The 17284-nt window shown below is 40.5% G+C and overlaps 2 protein-coding genes and 1 long non-coding RNA gene across 6 annotated transcripts in view; 2 read left to right on the plus strand and 1 right to left on the minus strand.

The window, feature by feature from the left end:
- ttll6 (tubulin tyrosine ligase-like family, member 6) overlaps window positions 1–9459 on the plus strand; it is a 15700-nt gene extending 6241 nt beyond the window's left edge. For all 3 annotated transcript variants that reach the window (XM_037080947.1, XM_037080946.1, XM_037080945.1), the window contains 13 exons: window positions 1310–1428; window positions 2434–2564; window positions 2652–2808; window positions 2885–3028; window positions 3289–3374; window positions 3468–3693; window positions 3794–3972; window positions 4102–4290; window positions 6178–6340; window positions 6689–6976; window positions 7084–7143; window positions 8176–8317; window positions 9126–9459. In XM_037080947.1, coding sequence (XP_036936842.1) covers window positions 1348–1428; window positions 2434–2564; window positions 2652–2808; window positions 2885–3028; window positions 3289–3374; window positions 3468–3693; window positions 3794–3972; window positions 4102–4290; window positions 6178–6340; window positions 6689–6976; window positions 7084–7143; window positions 8176–8317; window positions 9126–9382 — 2103 coding nt within the window. In that variant the 5' untranslated portion in view covers window positions 1310–1347 and the 3' untranslated portion in view covers window positions 9383–9459. The remainder of the gene's footprint in view (window positions 1–1309; window positions 1429–2433; window positions 2565–2651; window positions 2809–2884; window positions 3029–3288; window positions 3375–3467; window positions 3694–3793; window positions 3973–4101; window positions 4291–6177; window positions 6341–6688; window positions 6977–7083; window positions 7144–8175; window positions 8318–9125) is intronic.
- Window positions 9266–16786, minus strand: LOC119009573. Its single transcript, XR_005071764.1, has 4 exons — window positions 16677–16786; window positions 13757–13927; window positions 11445–11570; window positions 9266–9402 (listed from the first exon to the last, which is right to left on the minus strand). It is a non-coding gene; the product is annotated as an uncharacterized LOC119009573 (long non-coding RNA).
- hoxb6b (homeobox B6b) lies at window positions 11726–16684 on the plus strand. Of its 2 annotated transcripts, none has more exons than XM_037080964.1 (3): window positions 11726–12195; window positions 14690–15080; window positions 16075–16684. In XM_037080964.1, exons 1-3 carry the CDS (start codon window positions 11734–11736, stop codon window positions 16329–16331), a joined length of 1110 nt encoding a protein of 369 aa, XP_036936859.1. In that variant the 5' UTR covers window positions 11726–11733; the 3' UTR covers window positions 16332–16684. The 2 variants fall into 2 exon arrangements, with proteins under 2 accessions (XP_036936859.1, XP_036936860.1); XM_037080965.1 differs by having other exon boundaries at window positions 11825–12195; window positions 14318–15080.
- Window positions 16787–17284: the final 498 nt, after the last annotated feature.

Raw genomic sequence — 17284 nt, forward strand, 5'->3', positions numbered from 1 at the left:
ACAAAAAATGCACAAGGTCAAACATCTTCACTGAATTATTCAGAGGATGTTATTATTAACACAATATCCATATTTTAATGTTTTATATCATGGTTATCACGAATTCCCCAGTATTGTGACACCCCTAATCTGTATGCACACTCCTCATGAAGTTTGGACCAAATTTAGGAGGATACACATTACTGCCAACTCTATAAAAGACTAATTGCACTCTATTCAGTCATGATAGTGAAGGTAAAAATCAGAGGGACCAGTCATTCTGCTCTGATTTCAATTCTGGTGCTCAATATGCTTTCCAATGAACTAATAAAAACTCTAGATTTCCATTGAGATTATGTGATTGTGGCACAATGTTCATGGCTCATAACAGTTTTTCAGCTCAGGTAATCAACTTGTAATCTAATTGGGTAATTCTGTGCAGGAACTATTCAGCACCAACGACTCCTCCCTGAATGTCACACTTCTGGTGTGCCAGAGTGGTAAAGTTGCCACAGACACCTGATTTAAAAACTATGTCATACACTAAAAGCAAAGAGATTTTCTTTAAGTACAGATGTGTCCCAAATCCATACAACATAATCATCATCATAATCCTCCCTGTTTAACAGTCAGTAGACACGTTACATATTTTTAAATCTCAATTTTTGTCTTGATTATAGTTTTACATATGTAAAACCTCCATGGATCAATAATTCATGATAGAAAGAGCCACAATTGAGTTTGGGAGGAGTGGGATAGCGGCCCTACATGCGGCCGTCCAGCTAGTTGGGAATGAGACACAAATATCAACTTTGTTACAAAAAGGACCTTTAATGTGACATGCACACATGCTACCTGCCAGCTACCAAAACAAAGAGCACAGAAACTCACAACACACACAGACGTATTCTGATGTTATTTTCTGTTCAGGACGCTGTTATTCCACTGTATCTTTATGTTGCAAATAGCTCTTTGCTGCTATGTTATTAATGTTCAAAATACCATATTTTACCTTCAAGGAGAAACAGTAATCCAATGTCTTACAGTGATATTTTAGATATTTTGCTAACAACTTTGTAGCCATAGTTTGTGTCCACCAGAAGAATGGAGCAGCAGATTACTGCCAATAGTTTTGTAATGAGATGTCGAACAGTCATGTGGGTTTGTGTTGTTGTCCTCATACTTGTGGCCATGTTTTACATTATTTATTGTTATATGACCATGGTTCCTAAATCAGTCCTTGTATAGTTGTTTTAACAAAAACATGTACTTCAATAGTAAAGACACACTCGCTACAGTACAAATACTCCTTGCTGTTTGTTTGTGTCAGTGCGGCGAGCTGCTCGCAGATACGGCCTCAGAGAGGTGATGGAGGGTGAAGACTGGACCGTGTTTTGGATGGACTGCTCTGTGTCTTTGGACCGTGTTAAGGACATGAAACGATACCAGGTATTGCACTGAATTTGCTTGCACCAACACATACACATTACTTCCAACTCTATAAAAGACTAACGACACTGAATTCAGTCATGCAAATGAAGGTAAAAACGAATAAGAGGGACCAGTCATTCTGCTCTGATTTGAATTCTTATGCTCAATATGCCTTCCTGTGAACTAATAAAAACTCTAGATTTCCATTGAGATTATGTGATTGTGGCACAATGTTCATGGCTCATAACAGTTTTTCAGCTCAGGTAATCAATTTGTAATCTAATTGGGTAATTCTGTGCAGGAGCTATTCAGCACCAACGATTCCTCCCGGAAACTCACATAAAACACATCACTACTGGTGTGCCAGTGTGGCAGTGTTGCCACAGACACCTGATTTAAAAACTCTAAAAACAAAAAGATTTAGATTAACATGCTTTAAGATGTGTCTGAAATTCATATTACATGATAATAATGATAAATAATTATCCTCATTTAACAGTCAGTATACACGTCATATTTTTACATCTCAATTTTCGCTTTGATTATAGTTTTATGAATATAAATCCTTCATGGATCAATAATTCATAATAAAAAGAGACATAATTGAGCTTGTTTGCAGCTTTTGGTGTGAAGTCAACAGTTTTGAGTGTCAGAAATAGGGAAGATGTGATTAAAAAAACAAATCAGAGGGACCAGTCATTCTGCTCTGATTTCAATTCTTATGCTCAATATGCCTTCCAGTGAACTAATAAAAACTCTAGATTTCCATTGAGATTATGTGATTGTGGCACAATGTTCATGGCTCGTAACAGTTTTTCAGCTCAGGTAATCAATTTGTAATCTAATTGGGTAATTCAGTGCAGGAACTATTCAGCACCAACGATTCCTCCCTGAATGAGTAAGGTGGATTGGTTTATTACTTACACATAAAAGTACTGTATATAATGCCCTTGGTGACAGTCCTCATATACCCGAATAATTGCCCTACAAATACAATTGTGTGTGTCTTTTATTTCTTTGCAGAAAATAAACCATTTCCCAGGGATGAGTGAGATCTGCCGCAAAGATTCACTTGCAAGAAACATGAACCGAATGCTCAAGCTTTTCCCCAAAGACTACAACATCTTCCCTAGGACGTGGTGCCTTCCCGCAGAGTCAGTTTGTAGTTTTTTTTCTCTTTTGATTAATTTTTTCTCAGAGTGTCTTACTATACTAACGCCTCAGTTGGTTGTACTCTGCAGTTACAGTGACTTCCAAGCCTACACGAGGGCCAAAAAAAGCAAGACTTACATCTGTAAGCCAGACACCGGTTGCCAAGGCAAAGGCATCTTCATCACCAAATCAAGTAAAGACATTCAACCTGGAGAACATATGATCTGCCAGGTTTACATCTCCAAGGTGAGGGTTTATTAAACAACACATACAGCATCTACACAGAGAGTCAGAGTTTACAAGATTTCCATCCCCTCTCCAGCCGTTCATACTCGACGGATTCAAGTTTGACCTGCGCATCTACGTACTGGTGACATCATGTGACCCGTTCAGCATATTTATGTTCAAGGAGGGACTTGCTCGCTTCTGCACCACCAGGTACAACGAGCCAACACACAATAATGTGGTAAGTTATGTTTATGATAGCTCTGTATTGTTCTTTACTTCATTGCCGTACTGCTGAAACTCCTGGCAAACTTGACGTCTCTTCTGACCCCTTGCACGTCTGCTCTCCAATAGGTCATTCACAGCCCCCCTCAAAGAATTCTGTTATACATCATTGATCCTGTTGCCAAACCCAAATCACTTAGACTTGTACAACAGTGTTACTGTATACTTATTTTGTGTTTGTGATATATCTCTCTTTCTTTGCTGTTCTCATGTTAGGATGATGTGTGCATGCATCTCACAAACTACTTCATCAACAAGAACAGTGAGAACTTTGTCCGTGATGAGGACACGGGCAGCAAACGGTAAATACGCACACAATCCTTGTTTTTGTCATGACATTAGTTCTCTTAAAATACTGCATACTGATTGCATATTTGTCGTTTTTTGTCCCTCAGAAAGCTTTCCACCCTCAACAAGCTCCTGGAGTCCATCAGCTGCAACATAGACAAGATGTGGAACGACATCGAGGACGTGATAATAAAGACTCTGATCTCTGCTCACCCCATCCTCAAACATAACTACCACACGTGCTTCCCCAACCACATCACCGGCAGTGCCTGCTTCGAGATCCTGGGTTTCGATGTGCTGCTGGATCACCGGCTCAGACCCTGGGTGCTGGAGGTAGAAGACCAGACCCTTTTGTTTAAAATTAAGCATATGAACCATAAATATGGAGATATCAGTATTCAGATTCTTGTTGTATCCATGTGTGTGTGCCCAGGTGAATCACTCCCCAAGTTTTACCACTGACTCGCAGCTAGACCGCGAGGTAAAGGATGCGTTACTCTACGACACCCTGGTACTCATCAACTTAGGCGCCTGTGACCGACGCAAGATCACCAAAGAGGAGAGACGCAGGGTGAAGGAAAGGCTTCAGCAGCACAGCTCCAAAGAGGCCAGGTAGGTTCTGTCAGATGCAAATGGTGTGTTATTTTATTTCCAAGGTCAAACACTCATTCCTGCGCGCCTCCTGTAGAGATATGCAGGTGACTGTTACTGTGTGTGCTCATGTGTGTGTTTTATCATCAGGTCAGAGGAGCTGCGTCAGTGCCAGGCAGCCACGGTGGAGCAGATGGAGAGGTACGAGGCCAAACACCTGGGAGGCTTCAAGAGGATCTATCCCAGAGAGGGAGGAGAGAAATACGACAAGTACTTTAAACACAGCAGCTCGCTTTTCCAGGAGACGGCGGCGTCCAAGGCCAGAGAAGAGTGTGCCAGGTACCCACAGCAGCAGATACAGTCCAGTAACTGAGGTTGTCACACAGAAACAGTGGAGATGTAAAAGTAGACAAGGTAGTTAACTACAGGAAAGTGAGAACATTGTATCTGCTTACGATGATGCCTAAAGGAAAAACATCACAAAAAATTGCACCTGCAGCTTTACTGATGCTGCATGAGGTTATGCATCATGACACAGGCGATGTGGTTGTAATTTAATTCAACCCTGCTGTTGCTGAAATGATTTGTCAATTAATGCGGTTGATCAACAGGACGTCAACTGACAAAAAGCGGTCTGACAAAAAAGTGTTTGTGGTTGTGATGGGACAGTCAGCCCCTTAAAATGTATGATCAAATTGTTTTGTACTTCAGGTAAGTCCCATCTCATTTTCTTCTATGGCAAATAAACTAATTTTTTCCCCCTAAGATGCTGTAATCTTATCCGGTCTTTATGAAGAGAAAAGACAACATATTAGTACCTGTTATAACAGTAATAATGACATAACCTAAAAAGTTGAGAAAAATTTGTATATTATTTTTATTATTATTATATTTGTAGATTATTTATATATACTCTACTCTACTCTATATACTATATTCTGTTTTTATATCTTTATCAATTGGACAAAATTTGGACAATGGGGATGAACCAATAAAAGTAGGTGAGGCAGTGATTTTACTGACATCACTGATCATAAGTACTGTTGTTTAATAATACACATATCTCTGCGTTAACCATAACTCTTAAAATGGGCTTATATTATGGGTTATATTAACATAATTGACAAAAATGAATGATGTGTTTAGCATATTGCTTCTCCACTTGGATGTCTGAGCTTCACTGTAGAGCTGGTTTTCACATTCATCTGCTAAATTGGAAGTTCAGGACAAAGTTATTGTCCAGTATGCAACTTACACGAGTGTGATGCTGAGGTGTGCAAATGTCCAGGACACAAACACTGAGAACGACCCTCACTGTGAAGTAGAAGACATCTTTTGCCCAGTTAAACTTTTTGAAATGAAACTCACTGATGGATTCACCATTGAGGGGGAAACCATACCAGATGTTTCATCAATCATGGTTTCATTTAATAACTATTCCATGCAGAGTATTTTTATGTATCTTAAAATATGTCTGGAGTACATCATTATTTTGATGAAAGGGTCAGTAGAATTCAAAGATGGCTAAAAAGATGGAATATAAAGGCAGAAGTATGTCTTACCTTTATCTAAACTTGAAGATCGTTCACTGTCGGCCCTCATTTACAATCATGTTGAGTAACAGTTTAATATAACATAGAAGACATGAATATAAAATCATTAATTAAGACAAGTATGTAAGTACAGTTAATAAAAGATACACGATACAAAAAAAAGCTGAAATAAAAGAGGTAGAGATTGATAACCATCTTTTTTTTTTTAACCAAATGCTATCAAAGTATTCATTGTTAGGGTGCTTTGGACATGCAGACAGTATTTATGTGAGATTTAAAATGTGCTAAACTCAATTGTGAGAGCATAATCTTCCTCCCTGGAAATTTCTTATTTTATTTTAATGATTTTTTAAATAATTTAAACCTAAAATACCAGTGACTGATACAAAACATATGCAGCTAGAAGGGAAAAACTTACTGGCAGAGGGTTGATGATAAACTGAATGATTATTGACATTTTTGAATGTACTTTGGTGGCAACTTGCTCTTCTTTTTGCTTTTATTACTGAAATATGTCGTTTGATTTATTTTCATCTTTAGCTTAAGGATCGGACACAATAATAGAAATAAAGTAATAAATAGAAAGCTTAGCATTCTGATTATGTTGAATGAATTTGTCATGTTTGATTATTGTTACCAGAGGAGAGGATGCCAAAGTTATTTATGTGTTTAGACAACAGCTGCAGGAGCTGCGACTGAAGCAGGAGCAGGAGAGAGACCAGAGGGGAGGCCGGAGGAGAGACCTACAGGGGGAGACGGCGGGGGAGAGAGTCAAACCACGACCTCGAGCACAAACACAAACCCCCCACTCAAACTGTGACTGTGACCCACAGCCGGTGAGTCCGTCTGATGGTGCCATTAAAGATGCAGCGGCCACATGAAGCCACAAGAGGGCGTCGAACAGCCTCTGTCCTGTGATGAATGGTTCATATTCTGGCTGACCCCTTTGAGTAAATGTACTATGGCCAAATTTAAATTAGCTAGAATAATATTCCCGCAGATCATTTTTATCGGGTGTCTCTCATTTCAAATTCAAATATCTTTTATAGTCAAGACAGGAAAAAACAAACAGTGTTATCAACGTTATTCAGTGACAGTAATTGCAGATGTATTGTAAATGCAGACTGGTGGCTACACATACAGTGAGGCAATAAAAACAAATTGAATCAAATGTTTCCCTGCAGCCGCCTCCGTCCGGTGTGACGCTGGAACCTGAGGCTGCAGAGGTCCGAGCGGAGAAGCAGGAGCAGACGGAGGAGGAGAACGAGGAGGAGGCGGAGGAGAGGAAGAAGGCAGACATGGAGGAGCAGGAGCGGGTTGATGCACTCCTCCAGCGGAAGAAAATGCTGCAGGACCTCGGGGTGGTGGACCAGATCTACCAGCTGCTGCAGGGCCGACTTGGAGCCGGGGGGATCCTGCAGGACGCCCACCAGCAGAGTAAACAGGCTCAGCAGAAGCAGCAGCATCCGAAGGTAAGAGCTAACTGTACGTACTACAGTGTGTTCCTGTTTATTGTTACATTTAAATAATTGTGCTTCTTGAGCCTCCAGTCACTGAGATGCTTTTTCTTTTATTTCAGTTGGACTCTTTGACACAGCTGAGGACGAAGCAGCCGTCCAGCACTCAGATGCACCGGCAGGTACGTCACAGGAGACACGGGACAAACCTAATCCGGTCCAAATAATCCAATATTTTACTGAGAAAATGAGAAATGTTTTTACTTGATTTTATTAGCCCTCCCCTTTAAAATATCATACAAAAATAAAAATTTAGTTACTACTTCAGTTATCTAGTGACTTTAATGGCCGGAACACGTTTTCCCCTTGAAATTATCAAACCTCAGAAGAAGAAAAGAAATGTTCTCTCTAATCGATTTTCAGTTTCACATCACTGTTGCAACTAACAATTATGTTTATTTAGATCAAGTTATTTTCTAAAGTAATCGTTCAATCAACAAAATGTTCACAAGTGGCTTTTAAAATGCCATTCATAATTTTCTGAGCCCTTAGTAATGTCCTCATTTAGCTTGTTCAATGCAAATAAAAGACATTCACTTTACTTTATTTCAGGACATGGCAAAGAAAAACAGCAAATTTCCACATTTGAGAAGCTAAAATCAAAGAAAAACAGACATGCTTTTGCTTTGAAAAATTACTGAAGTACTTAATTGGTTATTAAAATGGTTGCAGTTTAATTTTCTTACAAATGGCAAGTCAGTAAATCACTAATTGTTACAGCTATTCTGACGCCTAATATTAACTAAGTTTTGCACAGGATTATAATCAAAATCAAATTGTAGAATCTCAAAGAGGCCAAGCAGTGAATGCTGTTGTTCAGATAGTTATACTCTGCGAAAATGTCTGTTTTAACTCTGAATGTGTACAGTTTAGAATTATATTAATGTAAATTCACATCCATTATTTCATTATTAATGTTGATTTTAAGGTTAAGAACTACAGAGTGTTTTGGTAGGACACACAGCAGTCAGATATTATGAGTGAAGAATAAACACTTGTTATCAGTTGAAGTTTAGGGTCATTGTCCGTGATTATATAACGCTCAGGCTGTCCAGATGAAGGGCACGGAGGTGTATATTATCCATAATTTGCAGCTGTAATGAAATCATCATGTAGCAGAATTAAATCGACATAATGTTGTTGCTGTGTCGCAGCACATCCACTCCCACCTGACTCAGCAGCACCTGCTCAGGCCCGTGATGGACCAGAGGACCCTGAATGAGTCCGAGCCTGAGAGCCACACTGGGGCCGGAGACGTACGGAGGCCCATCAGCGCCCAGAGGATACACTGGCCAGGTAAACACACCTACACACTCTGCAGCTGTATATCTGTGGATGGGATCTGCTTTTTAAAGGACACACAGGTGCTGCGTAGATCATGTGATTAAACCAGGATCCACTCAGGGATTTTAGAGGCTCTGGCAGCCATTTTTGGACCATTTTCACTTGAAATTACCTGCAAGAGTCACTGAAACATAAGATACAATTTAATTCATAATCTTTGTATTACGTTTAAAAACTTCTACTATTTAAAATTGTATTTATTTATCATTGCTCTTATTTTCTGAACATCTGATGGATGTTGATTGTAGTTTTGTCCAACATATGAAGTGTAAATCTTTCATTTCCAAGCCAATAAAAAAATATTTTAATTACTTTTTGTTATTTGCATAACCAGAATTTAGTTACCATTTTAAATTGTTTAAATGTGGGGTGTTTCATGTTCGAAAGATAAATTAAGCTGTAAAATAACAAAATGGCTTGTGATGAAAAAGAAGCTTTGATGAATGCTCACCATGTGGAAAATACTAAAATACCTCCTTACTGTGTTCATCACATCTGTTATAAAGATCAGCATAATTAAAGTTTAATAATGAGGCCAGTTCACACTTTTAATTTACATTTAAAACATCGCCATTATTGCACTGATTTGTCTCGTTTGGTGTGATATTTTAAAATCACAAATCCAAACACAAAAACCTCATAATTACAAAACAACAGGAAACTCCATCAGACCAATCAGCTTCACAGCCTGATCGTCTGATTGTTCTCTCCAGTTATATTTTTCCCAGGTGACACATTTTCTCTTCCGTTTGCTCATCAGCTGGCGGCTCTCTGGCTCTCAGGCAGGACACCCGGAGCAGCTCTTACACCGACACCCGGTCCCGTCCCAGCATCCCCGTCATAAACCACGTCCCCAAAGCAGGCCTGCGCTGCAGCGGCTACGCGTCCCACGACCCCTCCGCCCTGCAGAGCCTCCTGGTCGTCTCCACTCGAGCCCCCCTGGTCCGGAGGCCTGGCTTCTCTCACGTCGTCCGCAAGTCCTCCCGCAGAGCCCCCCAGCACGGTAAAGGCCAGTGAGCAGCAGACAAACGGGGGACCTGAGGAGGTAGAGAGGCTTTAAACTGTGAAAATGCAGAATCATACTGTGCCTGTGATCAATGTCTCATGTTTGTAGACAGATTTTATATCTCGACAACTGCAGTTGATGCTGCTCGCCACTATATAACCTCCAGCACTGCAGGAGCATTATGGCTTATTAACTTTGTCTGCCGTCTGTGTGTGCTCACAGATGTGCAGCGTTTTGCTCAGAGGAGGAATTATCTCACACAAACCTCACAGAACAGTGCCAAAATAAAAGCAGAACACTCAGCAGAGTCACAAATCTGCTGAAAACATGTGTCAGGATGTGATGAACTCACTGATTACTGGGTGTTGAAGTGAGCTTACAGTGGCTCAGTGAAACTAAATGTAATCCTCATGAATATTAAAGTATTAATTCAGATTATAAACTGAGGGATGTTAGAAAATAAAAAAGACAATTTGCTTGTTTTCTCAAGGAAATTTGTGCAGTCAAGTACTGAAAAACATTTTTTTCTTTTGCACTGATGGTCAATAAAATATCTTTGTTTTTAAAAATGTGATGTTCTTTGATTTTAGAAAGATTTTAGAACAATTAGACCTGTTTTTTTTTTTTATTTGTTTTTCTTTTATTTCAATTACTACTCTTCTTTTTTACGGTTATATATTCTATTAAAATATATATTTTTTTTTTTGTATTTTTTGCTTTTTTAAATTTTTTACATTTTCTGCTAACTTATAATTAATGTGGGGACAAAAAGTTCGCTCCTGTGTTTGGTTTCATCTTGAAGCTTATCGAGTCAAAGAGGCCATAAAGTTTTACAGCACCGCTGCATCCGGTTTCTTTGTTTCAGCCGCAAACTGAAGACAAAAAAAACTTTCAAACTACAACAACCATCTGACACGAAATCCTCCAAAACAAGAGCCCGTGGGAAATGTAGGCCTGCAGGGTTTAATTAAGTCGATTTTAGCAGCTCAGAAAATTAAGCAATAATTAGACAGTTTGCAGAAATATATTATTATTCCTTTAGTTGAAATTTATATCGTGCATAAAAGTCGAGAGCTTCTTAAACTTAGATATTTTATTAAATGTGTTTTTAAGTAAGGCCTCAGCCTGCGGACACGCCAAAACCTTTATTTATTTTACATAAATATAAGAAAAACTCGATATCTGACGGACAAAACTCTGACGGCCTGCAGGGGAAAGTGGATGCAGCTGTAAATAACAGGCCTTATTATTATTCGGCTCAATTACACAACATTTCAGAATCATTATTAACGAATTTACTGATTAAAATGCTTTTATTTTGGAAACACAGTTTGATTCCTAATTTTTTAAACTATGTTTATACAAGAATCTGCATTTTATGGGAACGAAAGTCACTTTGTTGGAGTTGTTTTGTCTCCTGGAGGCCAAAAGAAATGAAGGCGGAGTGGGAACTTCAGGAATTTATGGTTTTATTGCGTCTATAAATGTCGGAAATCCTCCTCGGTGGTGGAAATCACCAACAACTGAAAGAGACCATTTTCAGACAAAGAAAAACGGAAATAAGACATACGGATTAAAAATCATAAGGGTGGAGAAGAGATTTGAGTCTGAACGACTGTAGGCTGTGCGTGACTTTCAGTTCTCCATTTCGTCCTGATGATCTTAATAGAAAAGTTGTGCTTTTTAAAGTTTTTGTGACCTTAAAATCCCCCTCGGGACTCCAATCAGCCCGGCTCGATTTCCATCTTTTGGCCTGTATGGTTAAGAATCTAAATTGATCTGCAGTGAGTGGAAGAAAATCTGAGGGGTATTTGAGAGGTAATAATATGCTAAAGGAATGTCTTAGCCTCACAGCGAAAAAAGAAATAGAAAAAAAAAAAGAGAAGAAATCCACGTTTGCCTTGCGAAGATTACACGATTATTTTGGTGCGTAGTGAAAGTGAAACCCTTTTAAAGAAAAAAAAAAGGGGTCAAATTTTGGGAGAACTGAAGCCAAAAGCAGCTAATTTCCTGTGATTAGAGTTATTAAATGAGCAGAAAACACGACAGAGAACAATAAGAAACTGCACAGACCTTGTTAGTCAGATGGGACCAAGTGCAACCACATCCAGCTGAGTCCCACAGAATCTCCTCACATCCCCACATCTAACACTTTCCCCTCTTTTTCATGCTGCGTCATATTCAAAACATCTCGGGCCCCTTTTGGAGGAAATAAAGATGGCGATGAGAAAGACGTCTAAAGCACAAAAACGGCTGCTGTTTATGAAAATTTACAACTTTGCCGTGGAAGTTTACGACTCGCCAGGCGCGGGGATTGGTCGCTGGCGGTCATGTGGACAGCAGGAATGGGAACTTATTTCCCATGAGGTTATATTGCAGCTGCTGTTTTCCACCGCTCATTCACTTTAACAGTGGTAACACAACCTTATTCTTGGCTCTTTTGTATACGCAACACGCAGCGGTGTGTTTGTTGTGTAAGGAGGTGGGGGGGGAAGCTGGGCCGCTGTTCGTGCGTAAACAACAAAAAAAAAAAAAAAAAGAAAAGAGAGAGAAAGTGCGCGATGGAGGAGCCCTCCGCGCCGATGCCCTCGCCTGTGCGCGCCATGTTAATGTGGCTCCACTTGTGTTGCTATATGTGCGTGAAAATGAGGAATCATCATCACACTCCTGGATGGTGGGATTACTTTCAGGAGATCACTTGAGTGGACAAAGTGTGTGTGTGAGAGGGGTTGAGATTTTTTGGAGGGGAGAAGGACTGAGAGGAGGCGAGAGGAGCTTGCTGCGGAGTGGCACCCACACAGGAAATGATGGATTATCAACAAAGGTAAGGGCACCATGTTTCTGATATGCCGGCGATTAACTCCTTGGTACAAGTGCGCTGCTGCGGCTCTGGTGTGGCCGAACTGTCAGTCGTAGGCCCGCTGTTTATGTTACTGGAAATGGGGGAAGATCAGTCTTTAAGAAATGGCGATTATCTTTTATTTTTTTTAAATTAATTAATTTTTTTCTCGCCTTCACTACCAGTTGCTGAGCAGTTTAACCCGTGAGGTGCTGCGGCGCCTTCAGGAGCGCGAACACGCCTCGATTTAACGCAACAAAAAAAAAAAATGTGTGAAAATAATCCCAAATGTTGCAGGTTTGAGGCCTGGAAGAGAGAAATGTTGTGATATAATCAGGTGGTTTCGGCTGGAGGCCAGACAGGCTCGACTTTAATGATGATGATGATGATGATGGTGATGGTGGTCGTGGTGGTCATACAGGCCCCGCGCAGCCCCGCGAGAGGTGTTTTTCTACAAAATCAGCTACATCGATCCAAATTTTACTCTTCTGGTCAATATTATTCAATTCAGAGTTATTTTATCTTATTATATTCCCTCATTTTATTCAGTAAGACGTCTCAGGAGTCGTCTGGTTGTGATATTGCGCGGCGCTTTCTCGTCATCGCTTCGTTTTCTTTCAAATATTTTAAAATTTTGCTGAAATATTCGCTCTGCTTGCGTCTTATTTTTGATTTCACTCCAGCTAAAGAGACAATAATCACCCAGATGAACGTTTTCATGCATGTCTGGCGCCTCTGCAGCGTTTTTTTTTTTCTTTCTGCGTCTTCTTTGATGCTGCAGTTTTTCTAACACCGTCATGTGATCGTGTGAAAACACGGATTGTCTTTCTGTCAGAATCATCAGTGAGCCCTGGTTGTTTGTTCCAGATGTGCAGCAGCTGTCAGGCTGCAGGGCCTGGTAGAGAAGCTAATGACTGAAACCAAAAAGCTTTACAATTTTTATTGTAAACTTCTTAATGAAATGTTTTTTAAAAAACGGATTTTATCCAGATAATGAGCGGCGTGGATCTGACGCACAAGCAAAGACGAAAAACGGCATTTTAAAATATTTGTTCGAGCTTTTATCCAACAAACATCCATTTTTCTGCCCAATTATCTAAAAGTAAAGATTCCCAATTATTCTTTTAATAATTCGACGCTTTATTTCGTTATTTTTTTACTCACATTTTATTAAGTAGGGGGACTTATTTCAACGGCGAAAGCTAATTCAAATGGCAGAAATTGTCATTATGCAATCATGAAGATCATAAATATAAATGAGAACAGTGAATTTAACAATCACATCTTTTACGCACGAAGTCCTGTAAAATCTTCTTATTTCATATAAATTAAAGGCTAAATTCGGATGTTATCAATAATACTAAGCAACCAATACTCATTAACTGACATAAAATGATTAAAATATTAATACTATTAATAACTAACGTGGACGAGCATCATATTAATATAAACCATTGATAATAACGCTACTGTGGCTGCTTAACCGTTTCTACACAGTTATTGATTGGTGGCAAATATTTGGTTTATTCCAAACTTTTATACTCACAGAGTTTGTTTTTATAAACGTGGAATCAGTTTCCACTTGATCTCCGCGGCTGATGAAGGTGATGATGATGGTGATGATGGCGGTGATGACCTGTGTGGAGGCGCGTGTCCTCCCTCCTGCTCTCCGCGCGTCTTCGTGGACTTCACAGTTGGATCAGAAACCGGGACGAGCCTTTAAAGAGTGAAACATCAACATGAGTGGCGCAATTTTCTGCATCGATTCGGATCCATTCTCACTCTTTAACGGGACGCCTGGCAGCTGAAATGAGAAATCGGTGTTTTATTTGTGTGTTTATTAATTAGAGGAGGTTTTTTTTTAAGGAGATTGGAGTAAAGGTTTGGAGGAGGAGGAGGAGGAGGGAGAGGAGGAGGAGGGAGATGTTGTGCGTAAAAGGAATAATGCGCAAAAGTGTTTGCATGCGGTGTGTTTTTTTTTCTGCATTGTGTGTGTGAGAGAGGAGGAGGAAGGAGGAGGGAGAGTTTGTGCATGTGCCTGTTTAGATTTCCTGTGTTTGCAAGTTCTTTTATAGACACTTGTCCTTCATGTATGTGCTTATTTTAGTGTATATGCATTCGAGTCGCAGCATCCGTGTGCGTGAGCGTGCGTAAAGCCCGACAGGCTCGAGCGCTTCATTTCGATTCACCGGGGACCCCTGCGCGCAACAAGAGCCCCCCATGGGTGCAATAGTGCAAGCGCAGACGGCGGTGATTGGCCAGAGGTTGATCAGATGGTACACTTCCCCTCTGTATTCAGTGGCACCTCACAACCCCCCCTTTCAGCAAAAACCAAATCTCGGATAAAGTAATGGCAAAACCACTTGGACTATAAAAGACAACAAATCATATTCCTCCGGAGTATATACACCCCGTTGTCCACCCAATGAGTTCCTATTTTGTTAACTCAACTTTTCCCGTGTCTCTACCGGGAGGACAGGACTCTCTCCTGGGTCAGATACCGTTATATTCCTCGGGATACACCGACCCGTTAAGACACTACTCCAACGCGGCCACATATGGAGCCGCCAACATGCAGGAGAAGGTTTACCCAGCCTCCTACTACCAGCAGACGGGCGCAGCGGCCATCTACGGCCGGGCCGGCGGCGCGGCGCCCTGCGACTACAACCCGGTCGGGACTTTCTACAAAGACGCGGAGGGCTCGTGCGCTTTCTCGAGCCGCGACGACCAGCCGCTGTTTGTCACTCAGGAGCACCAGCAGCGCAAAGCGGAGTGCCCGGAGCAGACTGTCAGCATGGGCAGCAGCATCGACGACAAGTCGTCCACTCTCATCTACCCGTGGATGCAGAGGATGAACGCCTGCTCCGCCGGTGAGTACGAAAAAAAAAAAGTGCACGTTTGACTGTGTTGTTGTCACGCAGCCTGGAGGTAAAACAGTCCTGCTTCTGCGTGATGAAGTGAGCCTCAGCTCAGAGTTACCTGTCAGCTGCGCTCAGCTCCACTCACACGCTGATATTTTCAGATAATCAGAGCAGAAAGTTGGAGATTATAGTGATTGCGCGCGGAGCTTCGTGCACCTTCAGGGCTTTTTGTTGCTACATCATCCTCACATACATTCATACATACATACATACACGGCCGCACGCGCACACGCGCGCACGCACATACACATACGGCCTTCATCAGCCGAGCTTAAAGCTCACGCAGCGTCTTCAGAAGGGGCCTTTTTTAACAGCACAAACACTTTTAGAAGCGATTAAACGCACCGAATATGAAAACAAAAAGCTTAAATTCATTTTAAATGAAGTTGTACACGCTCTCCTGTACATCCGTACTGTAACGTTATAGAACAATACACTGATGTCAGATAGGAGAAAACACAGCATGAGGTCACTTTTACGCACCACGCATAGGCTACAACCTATTGTAGCTGCATTTATGACATCATTTTTGAGATTTTTCAAAATAAAATATATGTTGTGATCATCGTGAGGCGTTTAATGTGCACAGTGAAGAAAAATTGAGTGATTGTAAAGAATGCATTTTAAAAACTGTGAATATTTGCTGTTTATTCTCTTTGTGAGACGTTTGCGCAGCTGTAGGACGAGGCTGTTTTGGGCAAATGTAAAAAAATAATCACAATAAAGTAAAGTTAATTAAGATATCATGGTTTAATACTTTATACACGACAGAATTTCATATTTTTACACCATAAAACTGTATTTTTGTGTTTAAATAGAACTCAAATCTGAAAGAAATCCCTTTATAGTTTTTTCCAGACAGATTTTTTTCTCTGCTGCACAGTCTCATAAAACTATTTAATTATTAATTGCTGAATTCATTATTTTTTTCTCCCCCCTCCAGGTCCATTTGGCAACAGTGGCCGCAGGGGCCGACAGACCTACACCCGCTACCAGACCCTGGAGCTGGAGAAGGAGTTCCACTTTAACCGCTACCTGACCAGGAGGCGCCGGATAGAGATCTCCCACGCGCTGTGTCTGACCGAGAGACAGATCAAAATCTGGTTTCAGAACCGCAGGATGAAGTGGAAAAAGGAGAACAAACTCCTGAACCCCTCAAAGACAGCCGAGGAGGAGGAAGAGGCGGAGAAGAAGAGCTAAAGAATAATAATAATAAAAAAAGGGACACAAAGAAAGAAAGAAAGAAAGGAAGGAAGGAAGGAAGGCATGTGTGTGTTTGTGTGCACACTCCTAAAAATAAAAATGATGTATTATTTCTTTGTAGATATAAAAAGTGCTGCAAATCACATGTTAGAGACGTGTAGAGTGATAGTTTTATTTCAGTATCTGCACGGTGATAATGTCCGCATTAGGTTAAAATCAGGTCCTCCTCTGTTTGTCTTTGTGCTTGTGCGTTTATTTAGGGGACTATGCAAAAATCCGCCAAAATGTAAATACATCTTTTTGTTTTTTTTCTCTTTTTAGTTTTTGGGACACTGTTGTTACCTCATGATCGCAGGCCCACTGAGTCTGATTCTGTTCCTGTCTTTTGTTGTTGTTGTTTTTTTTGTCCTCATGATGACATTAAAAGAGGCTCCGTCCTGTCCATCCTGTGCTGTAGTTGCTCTTATGATAGTCGTGTTGTTTACAGCTGTGCCATCGTCGACTCGTCACATTTGTACAGATGAGAGAAGAAGAAGAAGAAGAAGAAGAAAAAAAGTTACCTGTTATTTATTGTTGTTCACCACGTGTGTCAATGCACATCTGGATATCGTGTGCAATATTTTTGTTTAGGGAAATTGTACAGAGAAAAAAAAAATAAAGGCTTTTTGATGTATATTGGAAAATCTTGTGGCGTCTTTCATCCTCAAGACAATAATTATTAATATTATTATCCCTATTCGTGTTATTATGAGGTTTGTGCTGCTTCTCGGGGCACGATAAGCCTATAAATTCGCGTAAATACGCAGCAAAGATTAAAATAATTTCCAGTTTGACACTCTGAGCGTTAAACTGCCTGATAAGTCTCTGTTATGTGTTACCTGAGCCTTTTGTGGCCTGTTTTATCAGCGCGTTACATAAATGATGGATGACTCGGGGGCCTGACAGCGCGT

Source organism: Acanthopagrus latus, chromosome 20 (genome assembly GCF_904848185.1).
Source record: "Acanthopagrus latus isolate v.2019 chromosome 20, fAcaLat1.1, whole genome shotgun sequence".
Taxonomy (NCBI): domain Eukaryota; kingdom Metazoa; phylum Chordata; class Actinopteri; order Spariformes; family Sparidae; genus Acanthopagrus; species Acanthopagrus latus.

What these genes read in the sequence shown, in the direction of transcription:
- hoxb6b (XM_037080964.1), top strand. Translation starts at nt 11,734, where the DNA reads ATGAGGTTATATTGCAGCTGCTGTTTTCCACCGCTCATTCACTTTAAC. An exon ending in ATGATGGATTATCAACAAAG is followed by an intron (nt 12,196 to 14,689) that starts GTAAGGGCACCA and finishes CCGGGAGGACAG; the next exon opens with GACTCTCTCCTGGGTCAGAT. An exon ending in GATGAACGCCTGCTCCGCCG is followed by an intron (nt 15,081 to 16,074) that starts GTGAGTACGAAA and finishes TCCCCCCTCCAG; the next exon opens with GTCCATTTGGCAACAGTGGC.